At 53.5% G+C, this 24,268-nt stretch overlaps 2 protein-coding genes across 3 annotated transcripts in view; one reads left to right on the forward strand and one right to left on the reverse strand.

Moving 5' to 3' along the window:
- Window positions 1-7,974, reverse strand: part of LOC102692622 (sarcoplasmic/endoplasmic reticulum calcium ATPase 2) — a 28,009-nt gene extending 20,035 nt beyond the window's left edge. Inside the window, exons 1-8 of the mRNA XM_069191372.1 lie at window positions 7,628-7,974; window positions 6,599-6,722; window positions 5,065-5,187; window positions 4,030-4,047; window positions 3,378-3,460; window positions 3,116-3,220; window positions 1,161-1,299; window positions 382-548 (exon numbers count right to left, since the gene is read on the reverse strand). Coding sequence (XP_069047473.1) covers window positions 382-548; window positions 1,161-1,299; window positions 3,116-3,220; window positions 3,378-3,460; window positions 4,030-4,047; window positions 5,065-5,182 — 630 coding nt within the window. The 5' untranslated portion in view covers window positions 5,183-5,187; window positions 6,599-6,722; window positions 7,628-7,974. The remainder of the gene's footprint in view (window positions 1-381; window positions 549-1,160; window positions 1,300-3,115; window positions 3,221-3,377; window positions 3,461-4,029; window positions 4,048-5,064; window positions 5,188-6,598; window positions 6,723-7,627) is intronic.
- Window positions 7,975-14,048: 6,074 nt separating this feature from the next.
- clcf1 (cardiotrophin-like cytokine factor 1) lies at window positions 14,049-23,912 on the forward strand. 2 transcript variants are annotated; one of them, XM_015353984.2, is made up of 3 exons: window positions 14,049-14,360; window positions 21,527-21,681; window positions 22,654-23,912. In XM_015353984.2, exons 1-3 carry the CDS (start codon window positions 14,345-14,347, stop codon window positions 23,680-23,682), a joined length of 1,200 nt encoding a protein of 399 aa, XP_015209470.2. In that variant the 5' UTR covers window positions 14,049-14,344; the 3' UTR covers window positions 23,683-23,912. The 2 variants fall into 2 exon arrangements, with proteins under 2 accessions (XP_015209470.2, XP_069047480.1); XM_069191379.1 differs by lacking the exon at window positions 14,049-14,360 and having other exon boundaries at window positions 21,232-21,681.
- The last annotated feature ends 356 nt before the right edge of the window (window positions 23,913-24,268 follow it).

Consider the following 24,268-nt stretch of genomic DNA (forward strand, 5'->3'; position numbering starts at 1 on the left):
CTCAGACAGGCAGGCAGGAGTGCGCGCACACACACACACTCAGACAGGCAGGCAGGAGTGCGCGCACACACACACACTCAGACAGGCAGGCAGGAGTGCGCGCACACACACACACTCAGACAGGCAGGCAGGAGTGCGCGCACACACACACACTCAGACAGGCAGGCAGGAGTGCGCGCACACACACACACTCAGACAGGCAGGCAGGAGTGCGCGCACACACACACACTCAGACAGGCAGGCAGGAGTGCGCGCACACACACACACTCAGACAGGCAGGCAGGAGTGCGCGCACACACACACACTCAGACAGGCAGGCAGGAGTGCGCGCACACACACACACTCAGACAGGCAGGCAGGAGTGCTCACACACACACTCACAGAGAAGAGCATGTTCTTCTTGTCCTGGTTGACCGCCCTGGGGTCAGGAACAGGGTCGGTGTGTTTGATGACAGAGACGGACTCCCCAGTGAGGATGGACTGGTCCACCCTCAGCGTGGTGGATCTGATGGAGGTGATGCGGATGTCGGCCGGCACCTTATCACCCACTGAGGTGTCAGAGAGAGGAAGAGAGGGGTGCTTACTCAGTTTGACTCCTGCCCCAGGCTGTTCCAGTGTAGAAACAGTATACAACAGCGGTTTCTCAAGAAGTGACTATGCCACCAGCTATTTCTGAATACTGCAGCACTGAGATCCCATGGCAATCGTGAAATTAAACACACATACAGGTGTGGGGAGAAGAACACAAGGGAACAGGTCTCTCATGAGCCGATGCTCACAGAGAGCAAAAACGTGTCTCTCTTGCATCAGTAGTCAGAAGCTCAAGCCATGCAGAAGCTCCTGTGTAAGTGTGCTTGTTTACTGTCAACTGCAATTCTTCACCTCGCCTTAAAAAAATGCTCAATCCGTAAAACATTTACCCCAATCATATACGGTAATAAATAAACTGCAGTCTCCAATCATTGAGTGTGTCTGTACTGCATTAAAATCACTTGGTGCAGTGTTAATGTACTGGAGTGTCCAGTCAGTGTGTCTGTACTGTGTTAACACCTCTCTTTCTCAGTGGAGTGTTAATGTACTGGAGTGTCCAGTCAGTGTGTCTGTACTGTGTTAACACCTCTCTTTCTCAGTGGAGTGTTAATGTCTCTCTGTTTCATTACCAGCCACTTCCACTATGTCTCCAGGGACAATGTCGGTAGCCTTAATCCTCTGGATACTCTTCCTGTCCTGTCGGTAAACCTTTCCCATCTCCGGCTCATACTCCTTAAGGGCAGAGATGGCATTTTCTGCATTGCGCTCCTGGAACACACAATAGAGTACAAATCTGTTCACAACATTACACAATACATCAGTCCCTTGGCACAAAATGGAGTTCTCTGTAGTGCACTCCTGCACAACACAGAATTATACATCGTCAGCACACGATGGCTCTCAGGATTAGATGAACATGAGACACAGCAGTCTACTTTATCACAGAGATCACTTAATTACTGCCTGGCCCTCCCATTCCTTTGCCCGAGCTCACACTAAATCTCTCTCCCTTTCCATCCTGCACCCTCTCCTCCTCCCCTCACCGCCTCCCTCTCTCCCTCCATCTTCCCTTCACTGCCTCCCTCTCTCCCCCCTCCCCTCTCTACCTCCATCCTCCCTTCACTGAATCCCTCTCTCCCTCCATCCTCCCCTCTCTCCCTCCATCTTCCCTTCACTGCCTCCCTCTCTCCCCCCTCCCCTCTCTCCCTCCATCCTCCCTTCACCGCCTCCCTCTCTCCCCCCTCCCCTCTCTCCCTCCATCCTCCCTTCACCACCTCCCTCTCCCTCCATCCTCCCCTCTCTCCCTCCATCCTCCCTTCACCGCCTCCCTCTCTCCCTCCATCCTCCCCTCTCTCCCTCCATCCTCCCTTCACCGCCTCCCTCTCTCCCTCCATCCTCCCTTCACCGCCTCCCTCTCTCCCTCCATCCTCCCTTCACCGCCTCCCTCTCTCCCTCCATCCTCCCCTCTCTCCCTCCATCCTCCCTTCACCGCCTCCCTCTCTCCCTCCATCCTCCCCTCTCTCCCTCCATCCTCCCTTCACCGCCTCCCTCTCTCCCTCCATCCTCCCCTCTCTCCCTCCATCCTCCCTTCACCGCCTCCCTCTCTCCCTCCATCCTCCCCTCTCTCCCTCCATCCTCCCTTCACCGCCTCCCTCTCTCCCTCCTCCCCTCTCTCCCTCCATCCTCCCTTCACCGCCTCCCTCTCTCCCTCCTCCCCTCTCTCCCTCCATCCTCCCTTCACCGCCTCCCTCTCTCCCTCCTCCCCTCTCTCCCTCCATCCTCCCTTCACCGCCTCCCTCTCTCCCTCCTCCCCTCTCTCCCTCCCTCCTCCCTTCACCGCCTCCCTCTCTCCCTCCATCCTCCCCTCTCTCCCTCCATCCTCCCTTCACCGCCTCCCTCTCTCCCTCCATCCTCCCCTCTCTCCCTCCCTCCTCCCTTCACTGCCTCCCTCTCTCCCTCCTCCCCTCTCTCCCTCCATCTTCCCCTCACTGCCTCCCTCTCTCCCTTCTCCCCTCACTCCCTCCATCTTCCCTTCACTGCCTCCCTCTCTCCCTCCTCCCCTCTCTCCCTCCATCTTCCCTTCACTGCCTCCCTCTCTCCCTCCTCCCCTCTCTCCCTCCATCTTCCCTTCACCGCCTCCCTCTCTCCCTCCTCCCCTCTCTCCCTCCATCTTCCCTTCACCGCCTCCCTCTCTCCCTCCTCCCCTCTCTCCCTCCATCCTCCCTTCACCGCCTCCCTCTCTCCCTCCTCCCCTCTCTCCCTCCATCCTCCCTTCACCGCCTCCCTCTCTCCCTCCTCCCCTCTCTCCCTCCATCCTCCCTTCACCGCCTCCCTCTCTCCCTCCTCCCCTCTCTCCCTCCATCTTCCCTTCACTGCCTCCCTCTCTCCCTTCTCCCCTCTCCCCCCACTGCCTCCCTCTCTCCCTCCCTCCTCCCCTCACCGCCTCCCTCTCTCCACCCTCCACCCTCCCCTCCCCCCCTCCTCCACCCTCCCCTCACCGCCTCCCTCTCTCTTTCCTCCCTTCACTCCCTCCCTCTCTCCCTCCCTCCCCTGTCTCCCTCAGTCTCGCTCTGTGTCCGTGTACCTGCCATACTCCCACGATGGCATTTGCAATGAGGATTAGCAGAATGACAAAAGGCTCGACGAAAGCTGTAATTGTGTCATCCCCTTCCTCAAACCAGGCCAGCGCCTGCAAGAGAAAGAGGAGTTAAAATCAGACAAGACTGGCAGACTCACGTATTGACACACCTGTTCTCAATACATGAAAACGAAGAGGCACAAATATAGAAGACGTATACAAAGAGAATGTCACAAGACAGAGACACAAAGACAGAGAAGAACCTTACGAAGGAAATGCAGGCAGCCAGCAGTAATATCCTGACCAGGAGATCTTCAAACTGCTCCAACACCAATTCCCATAGAGACTTCACTGATAAAGAGAAGAAGAGAGAGAGGTTACTACAGTACACTAACACTGCTCTGAGAGAGAGGGGTTAATACAGTCCAGACACACTGACTGGACACTACAGGACATTAACACTGCACTGGGAGAGAGGGGTTAATACAGTCCAGACACACTGACTGGACACTACAGGACATTAACACTGCACTGAGAGAGAGGGGTTAATACAGTCCAGACACACTGACTGGACACTACAGGACATTAACACTGCACTGAGAGAGAGGGGTTAATACAGTCCAGACACACTGACTGGACACTACAGTGCAGTTTATTAACACTTTACTGTGAGAAAACTGTGAATGTTTTTAATGTAAATTAGTAAACAATAAGCCACAATTGAGCACAGATGGAGAGTCACTGCACCAGAAAATGTTGCCGTTTAGCCTCTGACGGCAAGCCCTCGGCTCTAGATCTCCTAAAGATGGAGTGACCTCATCCTTCTCTGTCTCCTCTATCCCCCTGGGCCTCCTGCACACACTGGACCGGACACTCACAGTGTACCTGTTACACCCCACAGTGACTGTTAGATCTCTCACCTTCTTCAGCAGGCAGCTCTTTGTTTCCAGAGGCACAGGTCCGCAGGAAAAGAGAGGGAAACAGACAGGTCAGCTCAGAAAGACTGTGTTAGCAGCCCAGCGCCGTACAGAGCAGGGGCAAAAACCAGGAGCTATCAACACTGCTACAGCTGTGGCTGCCATCCTGAGAGAAATCTTTAAGCACTGGGCCTCCTGCGTCACTCAGCTAGCCAAGGCGGGTGAGCTCTGTGGTCGTGGGTTCGAGTCTGGGCTGTATCTCCATCTGACTGTGACTGGATTCCCTCAGCGTCAGTGCACACATGAGTGCTGCAGGGGGTAGGAGGGGATTCATCCGACAGCAATCTGTGGACGAATCCCCGCTGTGGACAACACAGCGCCCCCTCCTGGGCACCTACAGGCAGGCGGTGCTGCCAGTGAGGGACAGATCTGTCCTCTTATTGGTGCTCATCCCCTCTACATACAGTAGGAGACCCATTCCCTCCCCTGCTGAAGTGCAGCCCCACCTGGGACACACAGCCCCCTCCTGCACCAGCGGCCCCACCTGGGAGACACACAGCCCTCTCCTGCACCAGTGGCCCCACCTGGAGACACACAGCCCCCTCCTGCACCAGTGGCCCCACCTGGGAGACACACAGCCCCCTCCTGCACCAGTGGCCCCACCTGGGAGACACACAGCCCCCTCCTGCACCAGTGGCCCCACCTGGGAGACACACAGCCCCCTCCTGCACCAGTGGCCCCACCTGGGAGACTCACAGCCTCCTCCTGCACCAGTGGCCCCACCTGGGAGACACACAGCCCCCTCCTGCACCAGTGGCCCCACCTGGGAGACTCACAGCCTCCTCCTGCACCAGTGGCCCCACCTGGGAGACACACAGCCCCCTCCTGCACCAGTGGCCCCACCTGGGAGACACACAGCCCCCTCCTGCACCAGTGGCCCCACCTGCCACTACTAATAATAATAACTAGGACAACAAGCTGGTCCTCTTCAATTTCAGCACTAAAAACAATCGGAGGGCTGTTACAGAGTGTGATTACCGTTGGTGCCCCATTGTTCTTTGGCCTTCTTGACTTGCTCACAGCTGAGGCCTGTTGACTCATTCACTCCAAAATAGCACAGTACCTCCTCCACGGTCTTCGTATGTGCATTGTTCATCTCTCCTGAAATACAGACACAGGCGCTTGCTGGCTAGTGGGACGCTACACCAGTAGTGAGAGAGAGGAGGTTTAATACATGTGTGTGTATTCTGGGGCATGTGTGAGTGTGGGGAGGTTGCATGCACGAGTGCGTGTACGAGTGTGGGTGTATGTATGTGTGTGTGAGTTTCTGAGTGCACGTGTGGCTATGCAGGTGTGTGTGTGTGTGTGTATGAATGTGTGGGTGTTTATAAGTGGGCGGGTGTGTATGTCTGGGTGCTTGTTATGTGTGTGCAGGTGCGCATGTGTTTGTGTGGTTGGATGAGCGTGCAGGTATATGTGTGAGTGTGTGGATGCATGGGAATGTGCAGTTGTGTGTGGGTGTGTGTATGCATGTGTGAGAGTGTTTGGGTGAATGTGAGGGTGCATGTGTGAGTGTGTGGGTGCGTGTGAATGTGTGCGAGTGTGTGAATGTATGCATGTGAAAGTGTGTGACTGTGTGTGAAAGTGTGCGAGTCTGTGGATGTGTGTGATGCGTATGAGTGTGTGAGAGTCGCGTGAATGTGTGTGCGTGACTTTATGGTGCGTGTGAATGTGTGAGTGTCTGAGTTTGTGGGTGTGTGTGTGTGAGCAAGTGAGTGTGTGGATCTGTGTGTAAGTGTGATCATGCTTGTGCGAGAGTGTGGGTGTGTAAGTTAGTGTGAATGTGAGTATAAGGGTGTGTGAGCCTGTGTATAAGTGTGCAGGGGTTTGTGAGTGTGAGCGTGTGTGTGTGAGAATGTGGGTGTGTAGGTCTGTGTGTAAGTGTGCAGGGGTTTGTGAGTGTGAGTGTGTGTGTGAGAGTGTGGGTGTGTAGATCTGTGTGTAAGTGTGCAGGGGTGTGAGAGTGTGGGTGTGTAGATTTGTGTGTAAGTGTGCAGGGGTGTGCGAGTGTGAGTGTGTAGGTCTGTGTGTAAGTGTGCAGGGGTGTGCGAGTGTGTAGGTCTGTGTGTAAGTGTGCAGGGGTGTGCGAGTGTGTAGGTCTGTGTGTAAGTGTGCAGGGGTGTGCGAGTGTGTAGGTCTGTGTGTAAGTGTGCAGGGGTGTGCGAGTGTGTAGATCTGTGTGTAAGTGTGCAGGGGTTTGCGAGTGTGAGTGTGTAGGTCTGTGTGTAAGTGTGCAGGGGTGTGTGTGTGTGTAGGTCTGTGTGTAAGTGTGCAGGGGTGTGTGTGTAGGTCTGTGTGTAAGTGTGCAGGGGTGTGTGTGTGTAGGTCTGCGTGTAAGTGTGCAGGGGTGTGCGAGTGTGTGTGTGTAGGTCTGTGTGTAAGTGTGCAGGGGTGTGCGAGTGTGAGTGTGTAGGTCTGTGTGTAAGTGTGCAGGGGTGTGCGAGTGTGTAGGTCTGTGTGTAAGTGTGTGGGTGCTCGCTCTGTGGTGGATCATGTCCAGGGTGTATCCTACCTTGTACACTGTCTGCCAGGGTAGGCCCCAGCTCACAATGCCTCTGAGCAGGACTGATGGGTATGAAATGATGGTGATGGCAAAGAAGGAGTCCTGTTGTCTCACAGCTGTCCTGGCGTCCCTGCTGAAGAAGGCGAGATCACAGATGGCAGCCCTATCAGTATGGGTAGCATTGCCCCTATTCTCTTCTTTAAAGGGGTACAGGGCACATCCTGATCAACGCCTGTTCTACAGCCTCCATCATCCTACCCAGGAAGTTCCCTGGCACAGTAGAGAACTCAGGTTGTGGCAGCGAGCTGCCCACTGGTCATCAGGCCCCAGTGTTCATGGGAAGACCCCTGTCAGGCCAAAGAACGTGGCTGCTCCTGCTTCCCTGAGCCCCACAGTCTTGCGCAGGACTGGGAGCCCAGAGCCAGTGCACTCTGGACACACGGCTCTCCAGGGAGTGCAGCCTGGGGCTGACCCCATCTCGGCTGCACTGGCCCACCTGAAGCAGAGAGACGGCACCAGTAACTACTGAACAGTGACCAGTGACCAGTGCAGCTCTCCCTAGCCCTGTGCTGGCTCAGTCCCAGTCCTCTGTCAGGGGAGACCTCTACACAGCACCAGTGACCAGTGACCAGTGACCAGTGACCAGTGACCAGTGACCAGTGACCAGTGACCGTGTCTTCAGTAACTCGCCGTACAGACCCTGGAAGGGCGGGGGGCGACAGTGACTGCTCTGCAATGCCGGACCCCCCGGCACTGGCATGATGAAGCCACCCTGCCCGCTGGCCCCCCGAGAGAGAGAGAGAGAGAGAGAGAGAGGACAGGGGGTCAATATGGCTATCCTGGGGGCCCGCACACTCTCTCTGGCCCTCAGCCTCCTCTTCCTGCCGCAGGCCGGCAGCGCCCACCTGCCCGCCCGCCGGGTGGCTGACGGCCGCGGCCCGCTCGCCTGAAACGCCGGGCTCCGGGTCCGTGGCGGCCGCCCTCCCGGAGGACAGGACCGCTACCGCGGGCACGATCACTGCTGTGCTGTATACTTACCGGTCCGGCTAGAAATCGCGGTCCTGACGGCGGCGAGAGCACCGGCGTCACCGAGCGGCTCGCGGTATTGATGAAGCACCGTGACGTTAACACGGGATTTTCATTCTTTTACCTCTGCGACGCTTGGCGAAATTTTACATAACGCTATTCCTAAAACAATGACACCCTGTCGAAGTGCACTTAATCGCGTCAGTAACTACAACGAAACGCGACGAGATGAATTAAGTAATTGGTCAAATGTCTGACTTTGTTTTTCTATTTGCGGTTTCACTACAGTACTAATCCCCGGACTGCCGTTATGTACACTGACAGCTCGAGCCCAATTGTTTCTAGGCCATTGCTGACCTCGAGGGGGCGCGTCACAGCCAATCATAGCTCAGGAAAACTGACGGACACGGAAGCGAACGAATCGGATTTCCACTTTGACATAAAGGTCCACCTCTACCCGTTATTGTCCCCCACTCCCACTCTTTACTTGAGCTCAGGAAGGGGGGAGCTTCACCCCTTCTGGCCATCGCAGCCAATCCAAGCGCCTAATTAAAAAAAGGCGGTGATGGACAGCTCCAATCACCAAAGAGCGCACAGACATGCTGTGAGTGACGTTGAACTAACCTATTGTGTTCAGGAGACGTCTGAACAAGGCGGGATTGCAGTGGGAATTGGAATGCGGAGATTTCTTCTATTCTCCGCCAATCGGACAGCAGACCGAGCTCAGGGGGCGGGTTCAATCAGAGGAGCGACGTCTCTCTGTAACAACTGCAGAGCCGTGCCCTGAGAAAAATGGTCTAATCGCCGTTACACAGACCAGGGCCGAGACGGTAGTAAATTCCAACTACACTCGTCCGATTCCAGTGGGATAGAGGGAGAATTGCCCCAGTTAAAGAAATACCAATTATCTTCTGTTCATCTGTTTTGAAATTGTGATATTGACCGATGACTCACTGTCGATACTGTCGATGCTTCCAGGCACTGCGAGTTTCCCAGTGCTCTTTCCATAATTAGCTCTTTTAATTGCGCTAATTAGGTCGGTTCCCTTAAGGTTTAATTAGCACAGAGCGTCCATGACTGAAACACGAGAGATGCAGTATCAAAGAGTCTGAAGGGATGGAAACAAAGGATTTTTGTTTTTTCAGCTCTCGTCTATAGTTTTTCGTCTTCTGGTTGATAGAGATATCAAAATATTTGTATCACTTGTAATAGCAACAATGTCGTGAGGTTACCGCCAGGCGACTGCAGGCTTTCTGCAGCAGGTGCACTGACAGGCTATCAAACAGGCCTGACAGGTACCTTCTCTCTGCTGGTTATTTTGTCATCAGCAGTCACAGTCGGGCAGTGGTGGGTCTCTGCTGGAATCAGGGCTCCTGCTTCACACTGGGAGAGGGCTGGGAGATTAACTGTGCCTGAACTCTGGACAAGACACGTCTGGGCAGCCTGACTCTCCTCTGGTCTCTGAGCCCCAGATGATCATCACCCTGACCTCCACTGGGGCTCCAGGACCCAGCATCACTGCCACACACTTACCAGGCCCTGTCTTTCTCACTCAGGTGTGCAGTGTGCAACTGGGACCAACTAGATCTGCAGAAGGAAAAACACTGATCGCTGTGGGCGTGTCTGATGCAGTGTCACTCCCACTGTGGGTGTGTCGAATACACTGTCATTCCCACTGTGGGTGTGTTTGATACAGTGTCACTCCCACTGTGGGTGTGTCTAATACAGTGTCATTCCCACTGTGGGTGTGTCTGATACAGTGTCACTCCAGTTGTGGGTGTGTCTAATACACTGTCATTCCCACTGTGGGTGTGTCTGATACAGTGTCACTCCAGTTGTGGGTGTGTCTAATACACTGTCATTCACACTGTGGGTGTGTCTGATACAGTGTCACTCCAGTTGTGGGTGTGTCTGATAAACTGTCACTCTCACTGTGGGGGTGTGATAATGTTATGAAAGTCAGAAAGGCTGATAGTGTGTATGGCCACTATAAGAAGCAAAACAAGCTGTACAGCATCTCTGCCCCCCTCGTGTACCAGCCTCGGAGTTTCTCCTCCTGCAGGAAGGACTGGGTGTTGTCCGGTCCTGCTGGAACAGTGTCCCGTCAGGATGAGCCTGCAGGCAGGGCAGCGGGTGAGTCCCAGGACGGGATCGATGTAGCGCCCTGCAGTCACTGCAGGCGGAGCTCTGGCCGTGCCAGGTGAGACCGCGAGCGAGCGAGAGAGCTGGAACAAAGACATCCCATCTGGCCTGGCCTGGCCTGGCCTGGCCTGGCTCTCCGATAACAGGTCACACCACCTCATCCTGTCTGAGCTGTGTCCCGTCGGCTCCCTCGCCCCCGAGACGGCCAGTCTCTCCAGCGATCCGCTGCCTCTCACCATCCACCCATTGAGCAAAAACTTCGGCCAACATCCCACAGTGCTCTGGGCTCTTTCATCTTCTACAAGCACCGAGTGTGAAGTTCCTCCTGGTGCTCAGTGTACAAACCCCAGTTCACACAGACACCTTATTTGCTGAAGAATACAGAGCTGATCACCACGTCCATGACTGACATAACATCCCAGGGTATCCCAGGGTATCCCTCTCTGAATAATCATTTACTCCTGTCTGCCTCCACAATCAGGGTCTGCCCATCGCCTCCGTCCGCTGATGCCTGAGCAGAGCAGCTTTGGCCAGGATCAGCACAGACTCTCCGATCAGATCGCTTCTCTGAGATTCAGCAGAAAAAAATCTTTGCTGCTTGATTTTTCTGGATGATGGCACCTATCATTGCACCCTTCACTGTCACCTAAGGGGCGTTTGTAGTGACTGTAGACAGTGGTGTAGTTAGTAAACTACTGCAGACCTCCTGTGTGTTCGCTACATTCACTGCAATTCAGAGGTAACAGGGGTAGCAAGCACTGTAGACACTACAACTGAAGGATGTAGATTAACTTTCACAAATGGGCACCCCCTGCATCCCTCTCCTCCTCCCCACTGAGAGCTGGTGTGTGGTGAATGGACTGGCGCATCATCCAGGTGGAGCTGCACACTGGTGGTGGTGGAGGGGATCCCCATTACCTGTATAGAGCTTTGAGTGGAGTGTCCAGAAAAGGGCTATATAAGTGTAAGCCATTATTTATTATAAAATGAGAAACACTGAGACAAAAGGGGTTACATGTGAGAAAAACTGAGGTGTTTAAGTGGAGACATCATTTGCATCTTTATTTACATCTTCTTGATGATGTGGAGAAGGAACTGGAAAAGCAAACAAAATGCTGGGATACAGTGTGAAAAGTGTAGAATATAAATCAATGTTGTATTAAAATTGTATAACGCACTAGTATGGCCTCATTTAGATTGTTGTAGACTGCACTGGTCACCACCTTACAGAGAAGACATTGCTGCTCTGTGAAGTTGCCCTCCTACAAACACTGAAACTCACCACATTCGTTTGTGCTCGGCTGTGCTGTTGAAAGTAGTATCTGTGCTGCTTTCGTTCCAGAGACAAAGCACCTTCTTTTTCTAGCAATCACATGGCTCTGTGACATTGACCTCCTACAAATACACAGAGCTCATGATCTGCAGATCATTCAGTTATGATCTTTGGATCAGCTGAAACCAGCCTTTAGTGTTTAATTGAGTTCTGAGATATCACCTGGACCTTCAGCTGAGACCTTTTCTTGCGAATCAGGTTACTTTCTAGCACACTCTAGTCTGAAGGGAGTGTCCCACACTGACAGGCTGAAGGAGCTGAGTCTCTTTAGTTTGAAGGGAGTGTCCCACACTGACAGGCTGAAGGAACTGAATCTCTTCAGTCTGAAGGGAGTGTCCCACACTGACAGGCTGAAGGAACTGAGTCTCTTTAGTCTGAAGGGAGTGTCCCACACTGACAGGCTGAAGGAACTGATTCTCTTCAGTTTGAAGGGAGTGACCCACACTGACAGACTGAAGGAGCTGAGTCTCTTTAGTTTGAAGGGAGTGTCCCACACTGACAGGCTGAAGGAACTGAGTCTCTTTAGTCTTTAAAACAGAAGACTATAAGGTAACCTTAGACAAGTATTCAGAGGACACAATGTGCACTATTTGCAAGTGCATGTAAAATTGAGAATGGGAGGCACTTCTTTACACAAAGGGTGGTGGGAGAGTGCAGCACACTAACTATCCATGATGTAGATGCAAAAACCCAGGCTTCTTTCAAGAAACATCTGGATGAGATCCTGAGATCAAGCAGTTACTAACAACCAAAAGCGCTGGACGGACCGAACAGCCTCCTCTCATGTGCAAACTTTATATTCTTCTGCCAGTCCACTCCTCCAGAGCAACACTCTGTCGGTTCGGTCAGAAGCCTTACTTCATCAAACCCACAAACCCGGCTGGACTGACGCCCTGGGCGAGCGGACTTCGAGAGCCCTTTAATAAAATTATTTTATTTAATAAAAACGTGTCGATGAGGCCACAATCCGTCACTCAGCCTGTCCTTCCGCTACTGGCCACCAGAGGGAGACACCACACCGTTTTTTTTTCGGTCCTCCCGCAGTCCGAGGCGCGCTGCGAGTCCACGCGCGTGTCGGTGTGTGGCTGCACTGGAGTCTGACGGACAGCCAGGACAAAAGCATTCCTCGCGTTCATCCCTCAGACTCACCTGCCTGCCCGCCCCCCCGTCTCACCCTGGTGTGAACAGTGTGCACGCAGGAGCCCCGCCGGTCAGCCCCAGAGCTCCGCGGACGCGTCTCCAGAGCACCCAGCACAGCCAGATCCCGGCCCGCGGCTCCATGGCTGCAGGGTCGGGGTCACTGTTAGGGTCAGGTAGGGGTCGGGGTCACTGTCAGGGTAGGGGGTCACTGTGAGGGTAGGGGGTCAGGGTCATGGTAGGGGTCAGGTTCAAGGTCAGGGACACACACACACACTGACACACACAGCCCCACCCCTGCACTGACACACACACACAGACACACACGCTGAGGCAGTGGCAGAGCTGGACCGCTTCAGCCCGGGAGCGGGGCTACATGAGCAGCTGGCCCGGGACCGACAGCGCGCTCCTGGGGGCCTCCTTGTCGCCCAGCCTGACGACTGCTCTCTGTGGACAGGGACCCACGGCTCGTGGACAGGCTATTCCTCGCAGGAAGTGGCACGAACTGCAGGGCGTTGGCAGGTAACCGAGGCGAACCGGGGCGCCACAGGTCCGAACCGGAGCGTTTGGACCCGAGCGCTGCTTGGCGGACAGCGCGCTCACCCCGCCTCACCTCACCTGGAGCCCTGCCGCGAGAGGTGCGCGCGCCTGCCGGCCTGGACCGGGGTCTCCAGCCCTGGTCCTGGTCTCCTGCTCTCAGTTTCTCCCGAAAATGTTGCCACAGCGCGCAGCGGGGGCCGCTTGCTGCTCTCCCGCGGGCTCTGGTCCGAGGGGCTCTGCGCCCCGCCGGCACGCGCGCTTGAGGGCCGACACGAGCTGGGGTACCCCCCCCCCCCCGCCACTCCTCACCCTCAGTGTGGGCGCTCGAGCCCCCAGTGCTCGAGGGCCACGCTCTGCCTCACGCGCGCACATTGCCGATGACCGGCGCTCCTGTACCGCGGGGCGGCCGGCGCCCGGGGTGGCAAACAGCGCTGCTGTTGGTTTTAGACTCGGCGGAATCTGGGCTTTCCCAGTCGGCGCCCACCGTCTGCCCTTCCAGTGTGTGTTCAGTCTTCGGGGAGGCCGGTGTCGCTTTCTGCCCCGACCAGGAGCTGTGTGGGCCCGTGTGTGTGGCTGATCCGAGCCAGGACTCAGCCGAGGGTCACAGGCCAACGGCCGGCGAGGAGCGGCCGGACCTCCGGCACACGCCTCGCAGCGCCGGGTCTGTCCCGGGACGGGGGTCTGTCCCGGCACTCGAGCGCTGGGGGTTGAGAGTCGAGCTTCGCGGATAGTGAGCACTTTATCGGCTCTTGGAGGAAGCGCATCGCCTGTCCAGTATGAAAGTCACATATAGCGATAACAGCCGTATCTGTTTGTTTTAAACACTGGTCTGTACGGAGTCCATAGCAAACTGCGACTGGAGATAAAATGCTTTGCCACTGAATTGGTAACGAGGCTGTCTACCCCAATAATACCTGCCGGCAGCATCCCGCAGAGCTGGGGAACCTTCTGCCGCAGCCGCCCAGCGGCCCGACAGCCGGGCCCAGCCGCCCGGGTTTCCCGTGGGTCACAGGAGCGACCCGGTGACCCGCCGCCGAGACGGAGCGAGGGAGAGGGAGAGGGAGAGAGAGGGATTGGGAAAGAGGGAGGGAGGGAGAGAGGTGGGTGCTTACTCGTCATCGGAATTATGCGGTTTTTCGTTTCAATGCGTCAACCATCTGTAAGATATTTGACAGACTGAATCACTGACAGAGAAAGAGAGAGAGAGGAATAAAACTTTCTCCCCTCTCCCTCTCCCTCCCTCTCCCTCTCCCTCCCTCTCTCCCCCGTGTGTTAGATTATAAAGCGCGGAGCGCAGTTGAACTCATCAAGTCCGACTCTCGGGTCCTGAGAGGCAGAGAGAGACGGAGCGAGGAGGCGCGAGAGGCTGAGCGAGCCGCACTCACCGCTGTCCAGCCCCCCCCCCACCCCCCTCACCGGGAACAAGCGCACGCGACCCCCCGCGCGCCGCACCGGGACCTCAGCGCGACCCGTCCCGGAGACAGCGGCACGAGCGGGCCCGAGTTTTCTCGAATTCTGTAATAAGAATAAAACTCCGGCGGACCTGCGAAAAGCCGCTGTTTGCGACGGAGTGCGAGATGAGAATTTCTGGAGGTGAGTTACTCGTTAAAGGTGCTCGTATAGTTACAGCGCTGCAACAAGTGAAAGTGTTTCATCCAGTTCCTGTCGTTAATCGCGCTGTAGCGTGTCTGCGAGAAAACGTGCGTGCTGCTCTCGTCTGGTGTTTGGGAATTGACAGAGAACCCACTTAGTCCGACAGTCCTGCATTTCTTTCAAGGAAAACTTGCCAATCCCTATGTCAGTCTGATCATGCTGTCAGCGTCACAGCCACTGTGACAGTCTGTCAGTTTCTGAGTGTCTCACTGTCACTCCACATGTATCAGTCTGTCAGTAAACAGTGTGTCAGTCTGTCAGTGATGCAGCAGGTCAGTGATACAGTGTGTCAGTCTGTCAGTGATGCAGCAGGTCAGTGATACAGTCTGTCAGTCTGTCAGTAAACAGTGTACAGTATCAGTCTGTCAGTGATGCTGTGTGTCAGTGAAACATTGTATCAGTCTGTCAGTGATGCAGTAGGTCAGTGATACAGTGCATCAGTCTGTCAGTAAGACTGTTAGTGATAGTGTATCAGTCTGTCAATGATGCAGCAGGTCAGTGATACAGTGTATCAGTCTGTCAGTGATGCAGTATATCAGTCTGTCAGTAAGACTGTCAGTGATATGGTGTATCAGTCTGTCAGTGATGGAGCAGGTCAGTGATACAGTGCATCAGTCTGTCAGTGATGCAGTAGGTCAGTGATACAGTGCATCAGTCTGTCAGTGATGCAGCAGGTCAGTGATACAGTGCATCAGTCTGTCAGTGATGCAGTAGGTCAGTGATACAGTGCATCAGTCTGTCAGTGATGCAGTAGGTCAGTGATACAGTGCATCAGTCTGTCAGTAAGACTGTGTCAGTGATACTGTGTATCAGTCTGTCAGTAATGCAGCAGGTCAGTGATACAGTGTATCAGTCTGTCAGTAAGACTGTGTCAGTGATACAGTGTATCAGTCTGTCAGTGATGCAGCAGGTCAGTGATACAGTGTATCAGTCTGTCAGTGATGCAGCAGGTCAGTGATACAGTGTATCAGTCTGTCAGTGATGCAGTAGGTCAGTGAAACAGTGTATCAGTCTGTCAGTGATGCAGCAGGTCAGTGATACAGTGTATCAGTCTGTCAGTAAGACAGCATGTCAGTGATGCAGTGTATCAGTCTGTCAGTAAGACAGCATGTCAGTGATACAGTGTATCAGTCTGTCAGTAAGACCGTGTTTTAGTGATATAGTGTATCAGTCTGTCTGTAAGACTGTCAGTGATGCAGTGTGTTAGTCAGTGATGCCTGTGTGTTAATCAGTGATGCAGTCAGCCAGTGTGTTATTCAGTTAAACTACATAAATATTCAAGGATTAGACATTAAACATCTGTAAAATAACAATTCAAATCCCAGTCATCATCATCCTCATTTTGTGCCATTTTTTTAGATTTTATTTGTTGTAAATATTTGTTAATGTATTCTTATTGTTATTGCTTTGGCAACACTATAATTAATTGGTCATGCCAATAAAAGCTGTTGAATTTGAATTTGAGTTTGTGTGTATAAATAGTACACACTGACTGGACACTACAGGACATTAACACTGCACTGAGAGAGAGGGGTTAATACAGTCCAGACACACTGACTTGGCACTACAGGACATTAACACTGCACTGAGAGAGAGGGGTTAATACAGTCCAGACACACTGACTGGACACTACAGGACATTAACACTGCACTGAGAGAGAGGGGTTAATACAGTCCAGACACACTGACTGGAAAAGTATGATACATTTGCCAGCATTTACCATTTAACATTTGTACAGTTGCCTGCAGTTATATCACCCTGGATCTCACAACAGGCAACCCACTGAAGATATGCAGACGTGAGCCTGGCCATTACCTGGATAGGGTACCAGTAGGGGCGCTCACCCTGTGGTCTGTGTGGGTCCTAATGCCCCAGTATAGTGACGGGACACTACACTGTAAAAAGGTGCCGTCCTTCGGATGAGACGTAAAAGTGAGGTCCTGACTCTCTGTGGTCATTAAAAATCCCAGGGCGTTTCTCGTAAAGAGTAGGGGTGTAACCCCGGGCTCCTGGTCATATTTCTCCCTGGTCTTTACCAATCATGGCCTCCTAATAATCCCCATCACTTCATCACTCTGTTGTCCTCCCCACTGAGAGCTGGTGTGTGGTGAGCGTACTGGTGCATCATCCAGGTGTGGCTGCACACTGTTGTTGGTGGAGGGGAGTCCCCATTAACTGTAAATTTCTTTGAGTGGAGTGTCCAGAAAAGTGCTGTATAAGAATTATTATTTATTACATTAACACTGCACTAAGAGAGAGACACACTGACTGGACACTACAGTACATTAACACTGGACTGAGAGAGAGGGGTTAATACAGTACAGACACACTGACTGGACACTACAGGACATTAACACTGCACTGAGAGAGAGGGGTTAATACAGTACAGACACACTGACTGGACACTCCAGTACATTAACACTGCACTGAGAGAGAGGGGTTAATACAGTACAGACACTGACTGGACACTGCAGTACATTAACACTGCACTGAGAGAGAGGGGTTAATACAGTCCAGACACACTGACTGGACACTACAGGACATTAACACTGCACTGAGAGAGAGGGGTTAAGACAGTCCAGACACACTGACTGGACACTCCAGTACATTGATAGTGCTGTGATTACAAGCTGTATTAAGTCTGATTATTCTGTAATTATAATGTTTGCAGTATTTGTACTGTATGACTGTACAATGGCTGTATGTTGTAATGGTCTTGGCAATCCTTTTTGAATAGTCATGCCAATAAAGTATCTTCTAATGTGAAACAGAAAGAGAGAGACAGACTGTCAGACACCCCATGGGAGACAGACAGAGAGAGAGAGACAGGTGAGCGGGGCTGAGGAAGAAGGAGAGGGGAGCGAGAGAGAGGAGAGAGAAGGGAGAGAGGGAAGGAGAGAGGGGCTCAGAGGAGGGATAGAGGGAAGCAGAGAGGGGGAGACAGGAGGGTGATGGGGTGGGATATTGGGGCCGAGAGAGGGGGTGAGAGGAGGGAGAGAGGAGGAAGAGGGAAGGAGGGATGAAGAGAGGAAGGAGAGAGGAGTGAGAGAGTGAGGTAGAGAGCGAGAGGGATAGGAGGAGAGAGTGAGGGAGCGAGTGGGGGAGAGAGGGAGAGGAGGAGAGAGAGGAGAGAGAGGGAGGGATAGCGAGTGGGGGAGAGGGAGAGGGAGAGGAGGAGAGAGCGAGTGGGGGAGAGAGAGGGGATGATACAAAATCAGTCGGTCACGGTCTGAGCACTTACACATGCTGTTTACATTTCTGCTAAATTAGCGCGGCCCCACAGCCAGGCAATCGCTCTCCTTCCCCTCTGCTCTTTTTCCGATCCCTCGTTCATTTTCAAAAGCAGCGACAGATTGAACGAATTGAGGGCTCTTGTTTTTTTTAGCATTTCTTGGATTGAATTAAAATCTGGAGAGCTGTGTGTCTGTGTTTCACGAGAGCCGTTCCTGAGAGAGGAGAGAGGTAGCGAGAGGTCGTCGAATCCACAGTCACAGGCATAAACAAAGTCTCAGTTCAGAGTCTTCCTCTGCTGTCCTCTCCCTTCTTCTCACTCTCTGTGCTGTCTGTCTGTCAAACCGTGTGTCAGACTGACTGCCTGTGTGCCTGTCTGACTGTCTGTATGTCTGACTGTCTGTCTGTTTGTGTGCCTGTCTGATTGCCTGTGTGTACTCTGACTGCCTGTGTGTCTGACTGTCTGACTGCCTGTGTGTCTGTCTGACTGACTTCCTGTGTGTCTCTCTGACTGCCTGTGTATCTTTCTGACTGTGTGTCTGACTGTCTGTCTAACTGCCTGTGTGCCTGTCTGACTGTATATCTTTCTGACCGTGAGTCTGACTGTCTGTCTGACTGCTTGTGTGCCTGCCTGACTGTCTGACTGTCTGTGTTTCTGTCTGATTGTGTCTGTCTGACTGTCTGATTGCCTGTGGGTGTCTGGCTGTGTGTCTGACGTTCTGTTTTGTGAGAGTCAGCATGTGTGAGAATGTGTCATTGTGCATGATCTTGTGAAAATCAGTGTGTGAGTGTGAGTCTGTGTGTTAATCAGTACGTGCATCTCTGAATGTGAATCAGTCTGTATATGAATGTGTGAGTGCGAATCTGTGTGTTTATGTGAATTAGTGCATTTGTGTGAATTAGTGTGTGTAAAGCTGTGTGAATCAGTGTGTGTAACTCTGTGTGAATCAGTGCGTGTGTAAATCTGTGTGAATCAGTGTGTGTAAATCTGTGTGAATCAGTGTGTGTGAATCTGTGTGTGAGTGTAGGTGTCTGTGTGAATCAGTGTGTGTATACATGTGTGTGAATCTGTGTGTGCAGGTGTGTGTGAGTCAGTGTGTGTGTAGGTGTGTGCATGAATCTGTGATTGTAGGTGTGTGTGTGAGTCAGTGTGTGTGTGAATCTGTGAGTGTAGGTATGTGTGTGAGTCAGTGTGTGTGTTCATGTGTGTGTGAGTCAGTGTAGGTGTGTGTGAATCTGTGAGTGTAGGTTTGTGTGTGAGTCAGTGTGTGTGTAGGTGTGTGTGAGTCAGTGTGTGTGTAGGTGTGTGTGAGTCAGTGTGTGTGTAGGTGTGAATCTGTGAGTGTGGGTGTGTGAGCGAGTCAGTGTGTGTGAATCTGTGAGTGTAGGTGTGTGTGTGAGTGTGTACTGTAGGTGTGTGTGTGAGCCAGTGTGTGTGTAGGTGTGTGTGTGAGTCATTGTGTGTGTGAATCTTTGTGTGTAGGTGTGTGAGTCAGTGTGTGTGTGAATCTGTGAGTGTAGGTGTGTGTGTGTGTGAGAGAGAGAGAGTCTGTGCAGGAATGCAGAATTTATTGAATACAGCAGGGAGAGCTGTTTGTTGTCCAGCAGTGTGTCTCTGACTCCAGTTCTCATTAGCGCTGCACTGCGCTGGCCCACTCCTCCTCTAACAGTGCGCCTCACCGCCAGCTCGACGGCGCCCCCTGGGCACAGACATGCCTGCGGTGACAGCAGGCTTCAGACTCATCTAAAAGTGCAACACTCTGGGTGTGAAGTCCCTTTCTTCCCACTTTCACGTGTGAATAAATACTGGGGATCATGCTAGGAGTGCTATTGGGCACTCAATGTCCCCTGGTGGAACCACAGGTCAGTCCATGTCTTCGTCACGGGGACTAGTCAGCTCAGCGTCAGTCTATCTCCCCAGCAGAACCGCTGGCCAACTATCAGCCAGTCTGTGTCACCTGGAGAGGGGTTGGTCAGCTATCGACCTCTCCATGTCTCCTGTAGAGCACCTGGTAGGCTATCGGTCAGTCCGTTTCCCTACAAGAGGGACTGGTCAGCTATGGGTGAGACCATCTCCCCACTAGAGCAACTCCTCAGCTATCAGCCACTCCATGTCACCTGGAGAGAAACTGGTCTGCTACTGGCTAGTCTGTTAGTCCTGGATAGGGACTGGTCAGCTATTGGCCAGCCTGTGTGTCCTGGACAGGACTGGTCACCTAAGGGCCAGTCTGAGTCTAAAGAAGAGAAATGATCAGCTGCTCTCAGCCAGTATGTTTCCTTGTCAGAAAGATCAGTCAGGACAGGTCAGAACGGGATGAGCAAGACTGAATGTGCAAGACTGAAGCACGGGCTCCCTGTCTAGCAGTTAAAACTGAAACAGCAACTTTTAAAATGAGTATGTCTGATCACAGAGCACAGACAAATACTGTGGAGTGCTGAAGCACAGAGGAATCTCAATGCAATGACTGAATAACCGTGGAGTGACAGAATGCTGTAATACAGAGAGAGGGGTTAATACAGTACAGACACACTGACTGGACACTACAGGACATTAACACTGCACTGAGAGAGAGGGGTTAATACAGTCCAGACACACTGACTGGACACTCCAGTACATTAACACTGCACTGAGAGAGAGGGGTTAATACAGTACAGACACACTGACTGGACACTACAGGACATTAACACTGCACTGAGATAGAGGGGTTAATACAGTCCAGACACACTGACTGGACACTACAGGACATTAACACTGCACTGAGAGAGAGGGGTTAATACAGTCCAGACACACTGACTGGACACTACAGTACATTAACACTGCACTGAGAGAGAGGGGTTAATACAGTCCAGACACACTGACTGGACACTACAGGACATTAACACTGCACTGAGAGAGAGGGGTTAATACAGTCCAGACACACTGACTGGACACTGCAGTACATTAACACTGCACTGAGAGAGAGAGGGATTAATACAGTACAGACACACTGACTGGACACTACAGGACATTAACACTGCACTGAGAGAGAGGGGTTAATACAGTCCAGACACACTGACTGGACACTACAGGACATTAACACTGCACTGAGAGAGAGGGGTTAATACAGTACAGACACACTGACTGGACACTACAGGACATTAACACTGCACTGAGAGAGAGGGGTTAATACAGTCCAGACACACTGACTGGACACTCCAGTACATTAACACTGCACTGAGAGAGAGGGGTTAATACAGTACAGACACACTGACTGGACACTACAGGACATTAACACTGCACTGAGATAGAGGGGTTAATACAGTCCAGACACACTGACTGGACACTGCAGTACATTAACACTGCACTGAGAGAGAGAGGGATTAATACAGTACAGACACACTGACTGGACACTACAGGACATTAACACTGCACTGAGAGAGAGGGGTTAATACAGTCCAGACACACTGACTGGACACTACAGGACATTAACACTGCACTGAGAGAGAGGGGTTAATACAGTCCAGACACACTGAATGGACACTCCAGGACATGAACATGGTGCGTTAATTGTACCTGCTTTGAAAACACTGTCATTCATTACAATAAAGAGCTTTGATCTTGAACCTGAATCGGTCACACGGCGCTGGCAGGGAAGAAAGCTAGAGATGAGGGCAGTGTGAAGGCACCAGCCGCGGCGTGTTAATGCGACACCGCGGCGCTCCGACTGTGTCTCCACAATGGATAATGACAGCGCTGGGACAGGTAGTACCTGTAATGGCCAGGAGAGAAGTGAGGCTTTTACTCCATTATCCCAGCAGTCCTCCGGGCCTGGAGCAGGCCGCTGCGCGGCGGGAGGCGGAGCGCGGTTCTAATCAGCCCCTGGCTCTCTTCCCAGCCCGGCACGGCTCCCTGGCTCTGCTGCTGGCGGCCGCGGTCAGCACAGCGCACGTCTCCGCCCTGGGCTCCGCGGGGCACCGCTCGTCCATCGAGAGGACCTACGAGCTGACCAAGTACCTGGAGCACCAGCTGAGAGACATCAAGCACACCTACGTGAGTCTGCGCGGCGGTCTGATGTGCCGACTCTCGCACTGTCCTCTGCCTGTCCACACAGGGCGGGGTTTCTGTGTGACACTGCTCTACCTGGAGCTTATCATCTGTACCTTCCTGTATGTTCACCAGTCAATCAGTGTGTCTGGACTGTATTAACCCCTCTCTCTCAGTGCAGTGTTAATGTCCTGTAGTGTCCAGTCAGTGTGTCTGGACTGTATTAACCCCTCTCTCTCAGTGCAGTGTTAATGTCTTGTAGTGTCCAGTCAGTGTGTCTGGACTGTATTAACCCCTCTCTCTCAGTGCAGTGTTCATGTACTGTAGTGTCCAGTCAGTGTGTCTGGACTGTATTAACCCCTCTCTCTCAGTGCAGTGTTAATGTCCTGTAGTGTCCAGTCAGTGTGTCTGGACTGTATTAACCCCTCTCTCTCAGTGCAGTGTTAATGTCCTGTAGTGTCCAGTCAGTGTGTCTGGACTGTATTAACCCCTCTCTCTCAGAGCAGTGTTAATGTCCTGTAGTGTCCAGTCAGTGTGTCTGTACTGTATTAACCCCTCTCTCTCAGGGCAGTGTTAATGTCCTGTAGTGTCCAGTCAGTGTGTCTGGACTGTATTAACCCCTCTCTCTCAGGGCAGTGTTAATGTCCTGTAGTGTCCAGTCAGTGTGTCTGGACTGTATTAACCCCTCTCTCTCAGTGCAGTGTTAATGTCCTGTAGTGTTCAGTCAGTGTGTCTGGACTGTATTAACCCCTCTCTCTCAGTGCAGTGTTAATGTCCTGTAGTGTCCAGTCAGTGTGTCTGGACTGTATTAACCCCTCTCTCTCAGTGCAGTGTTAATGTCCTGGAGTGTCCAGTCAGTGTGTCTGGACTGTATTAACCCCTCTCTCTCAGTGCAGTGTTAATGTCCTGTAGTGTTCAGTCAGTGTCCAGTCAGTGTATTAACTCTCCTCTCTCTCTTCTTCTCTCCCTGTTTTCTAGTTGAGTTACCTTGGTCCTCCATTCAGTGACCCCGATTTCGCTCCCCCTCGCCCAAACTCCAGTGCTCTGGCCCTGCCCAGCGCCGCCACCCGCTTCGAGCTGTGGAAGGGGCTGGAGAACCGGGCCCGGCTCCTGCAGAACCACCGGGCCTACAGCCTGCTGCTGGGCGCGGTCCGGGAGCTGGCCCAGTCCACCGTGTGTCCGTACCTGCAGAGGTCCCTGCTGCATTTCTGCACCGGCCTGGACGGGCTGCTGGGCAGCATCTCGGGGCTCCTGACGGCCCTGGGGTACCCTCTGCCCCCCACCGAGCCCCCCGCCCCTGGGGCGCCGGACCCGGAGGGGGGTGACAGCGAGGAGGGGGCGGGGCCGCTGGCCTGGGGGGGCAGGCGGGAGCGAGGGCTCAGCACGGACAGGATGTGGGGCGCGCCCCTGTACCAGACCCCCCAGAACGTGTCCGGCGCCCCGGCCCTGCTGGGGGAGCTGGGCGAGGGGGAGGGGTGGTGGCCGAGACGGAGGCCGCTGGGCCTGGCCGCCGAGCCCCAGGGGAGCGCGAGGAGCAGGCGCCCGCCCGCACAGCGGCCGGAGAGGTCAGAGGTCAAGCGGGAGCTCGCTCCGGGCGGGCAGGGAGAGGGGGTCCTAGCGCAGCAGGAGGAGGGGGATCTGCGGCAGGGCCGCGCGCAGACTGCCCCCCTCTCGGACGGCCGCCGCCGGCCCCGCAGCCTGCCCCCCTCGCCCCCGGACCCCTACGCCCCCACCCTGCACCCCCCGCTGTCCCCGCTGCCCCTCTACTACGGCTTCGGGGTGAGGGGGGGCCACACCGTGCTGTCTGGGCTGGAGCGCCTGGACCCCGGGGGACCCCTCTCTCTGCGCGCAGGACCCCCGCTGTCGTCCCCGCTGGCCTCCCCACCACTCGGGCTCAATGACTTCTCCCGCAAGGTGGAGAGCTTCTGGGTCCTGAGGGAGCTGCAGAGCTGGCTGTGGAGGTCAGCCAAGGACTTCAACCGGCTGAAGAAGAGACTGAGAGCGTGAGAGACTGGACACTCCAGGACATTAACACTGCTCTGAGAGAGAGGGGTTAATACAGTCCAGACACACTGACTGGACACTACAGGACATTAACACTGCTCTGAGAGAGAGGGGTTAATACAGTCCAGACACACTGACTGACACTACAGGACATTAACACTGCTCTGAGAGAGAGGAGTTAATACAGTCCAGACACACTGACTGGACACTCCAGGACATTAACACTGGACTGAGAGAGAGGGGTCAATACAGTCCAGACACACTGACTGGACACTCCAGTACATTAACACTGCACTGAGAGAGAGGGGTTAATACAGTACAGACACACTGACTGGACACTCCAGGACATTAACACTGCACTGAGAGAGAGGGGTTAATACAGTCCAGACACACTGACTGAACTCTACAGGACATTAACACTGCACTGAGAGAGAGGGGGGTTAATACAGTCCAGACACACTGACTGGACACTACAGAACATTAACACTGCACTGAGAGAGAGGGGTTAATACAGTCCAGACACACTGACTGGACACTACAGGACATGAACACTGCACTGAGAGAGAGGGGTTAATACAGTCCAGACACA

Source organism: Lepisosteus oculatus, chromosome 6, assembly GCF_040954835.1.
Source record: "Lepisosteus oculatus isolate fLepOcu1 chromosome 6, fLepOcu1.hap2, whole genome shotgun sequence".
Taxonomy (NCBI): Eukaryota; Metazoa; Chordata; class Actinopteri; order Semionotiformes; family Lepisosteidae; genus Lepisosteus; species Lepisosteus oculatus.

What these genes read in the sequence shown, in the direction of transcription:
- clcf1 (XM_069191379.1), top strand. Translation starts at nt 21,334, where the DNA reads ATGCGACACCGCGGCGCTCCGACTGTGTCTCCACAATGGATAATGACA. An exon ending in GAGACATCAAGCACACCTAC is followed by an intron (nt 21,682 to 22,653) that starts GTGAGTCTGCGC and finishes CCTGTTTTCTAG; the next exon opens with TTGAGTTACCTTGGTCCTCC.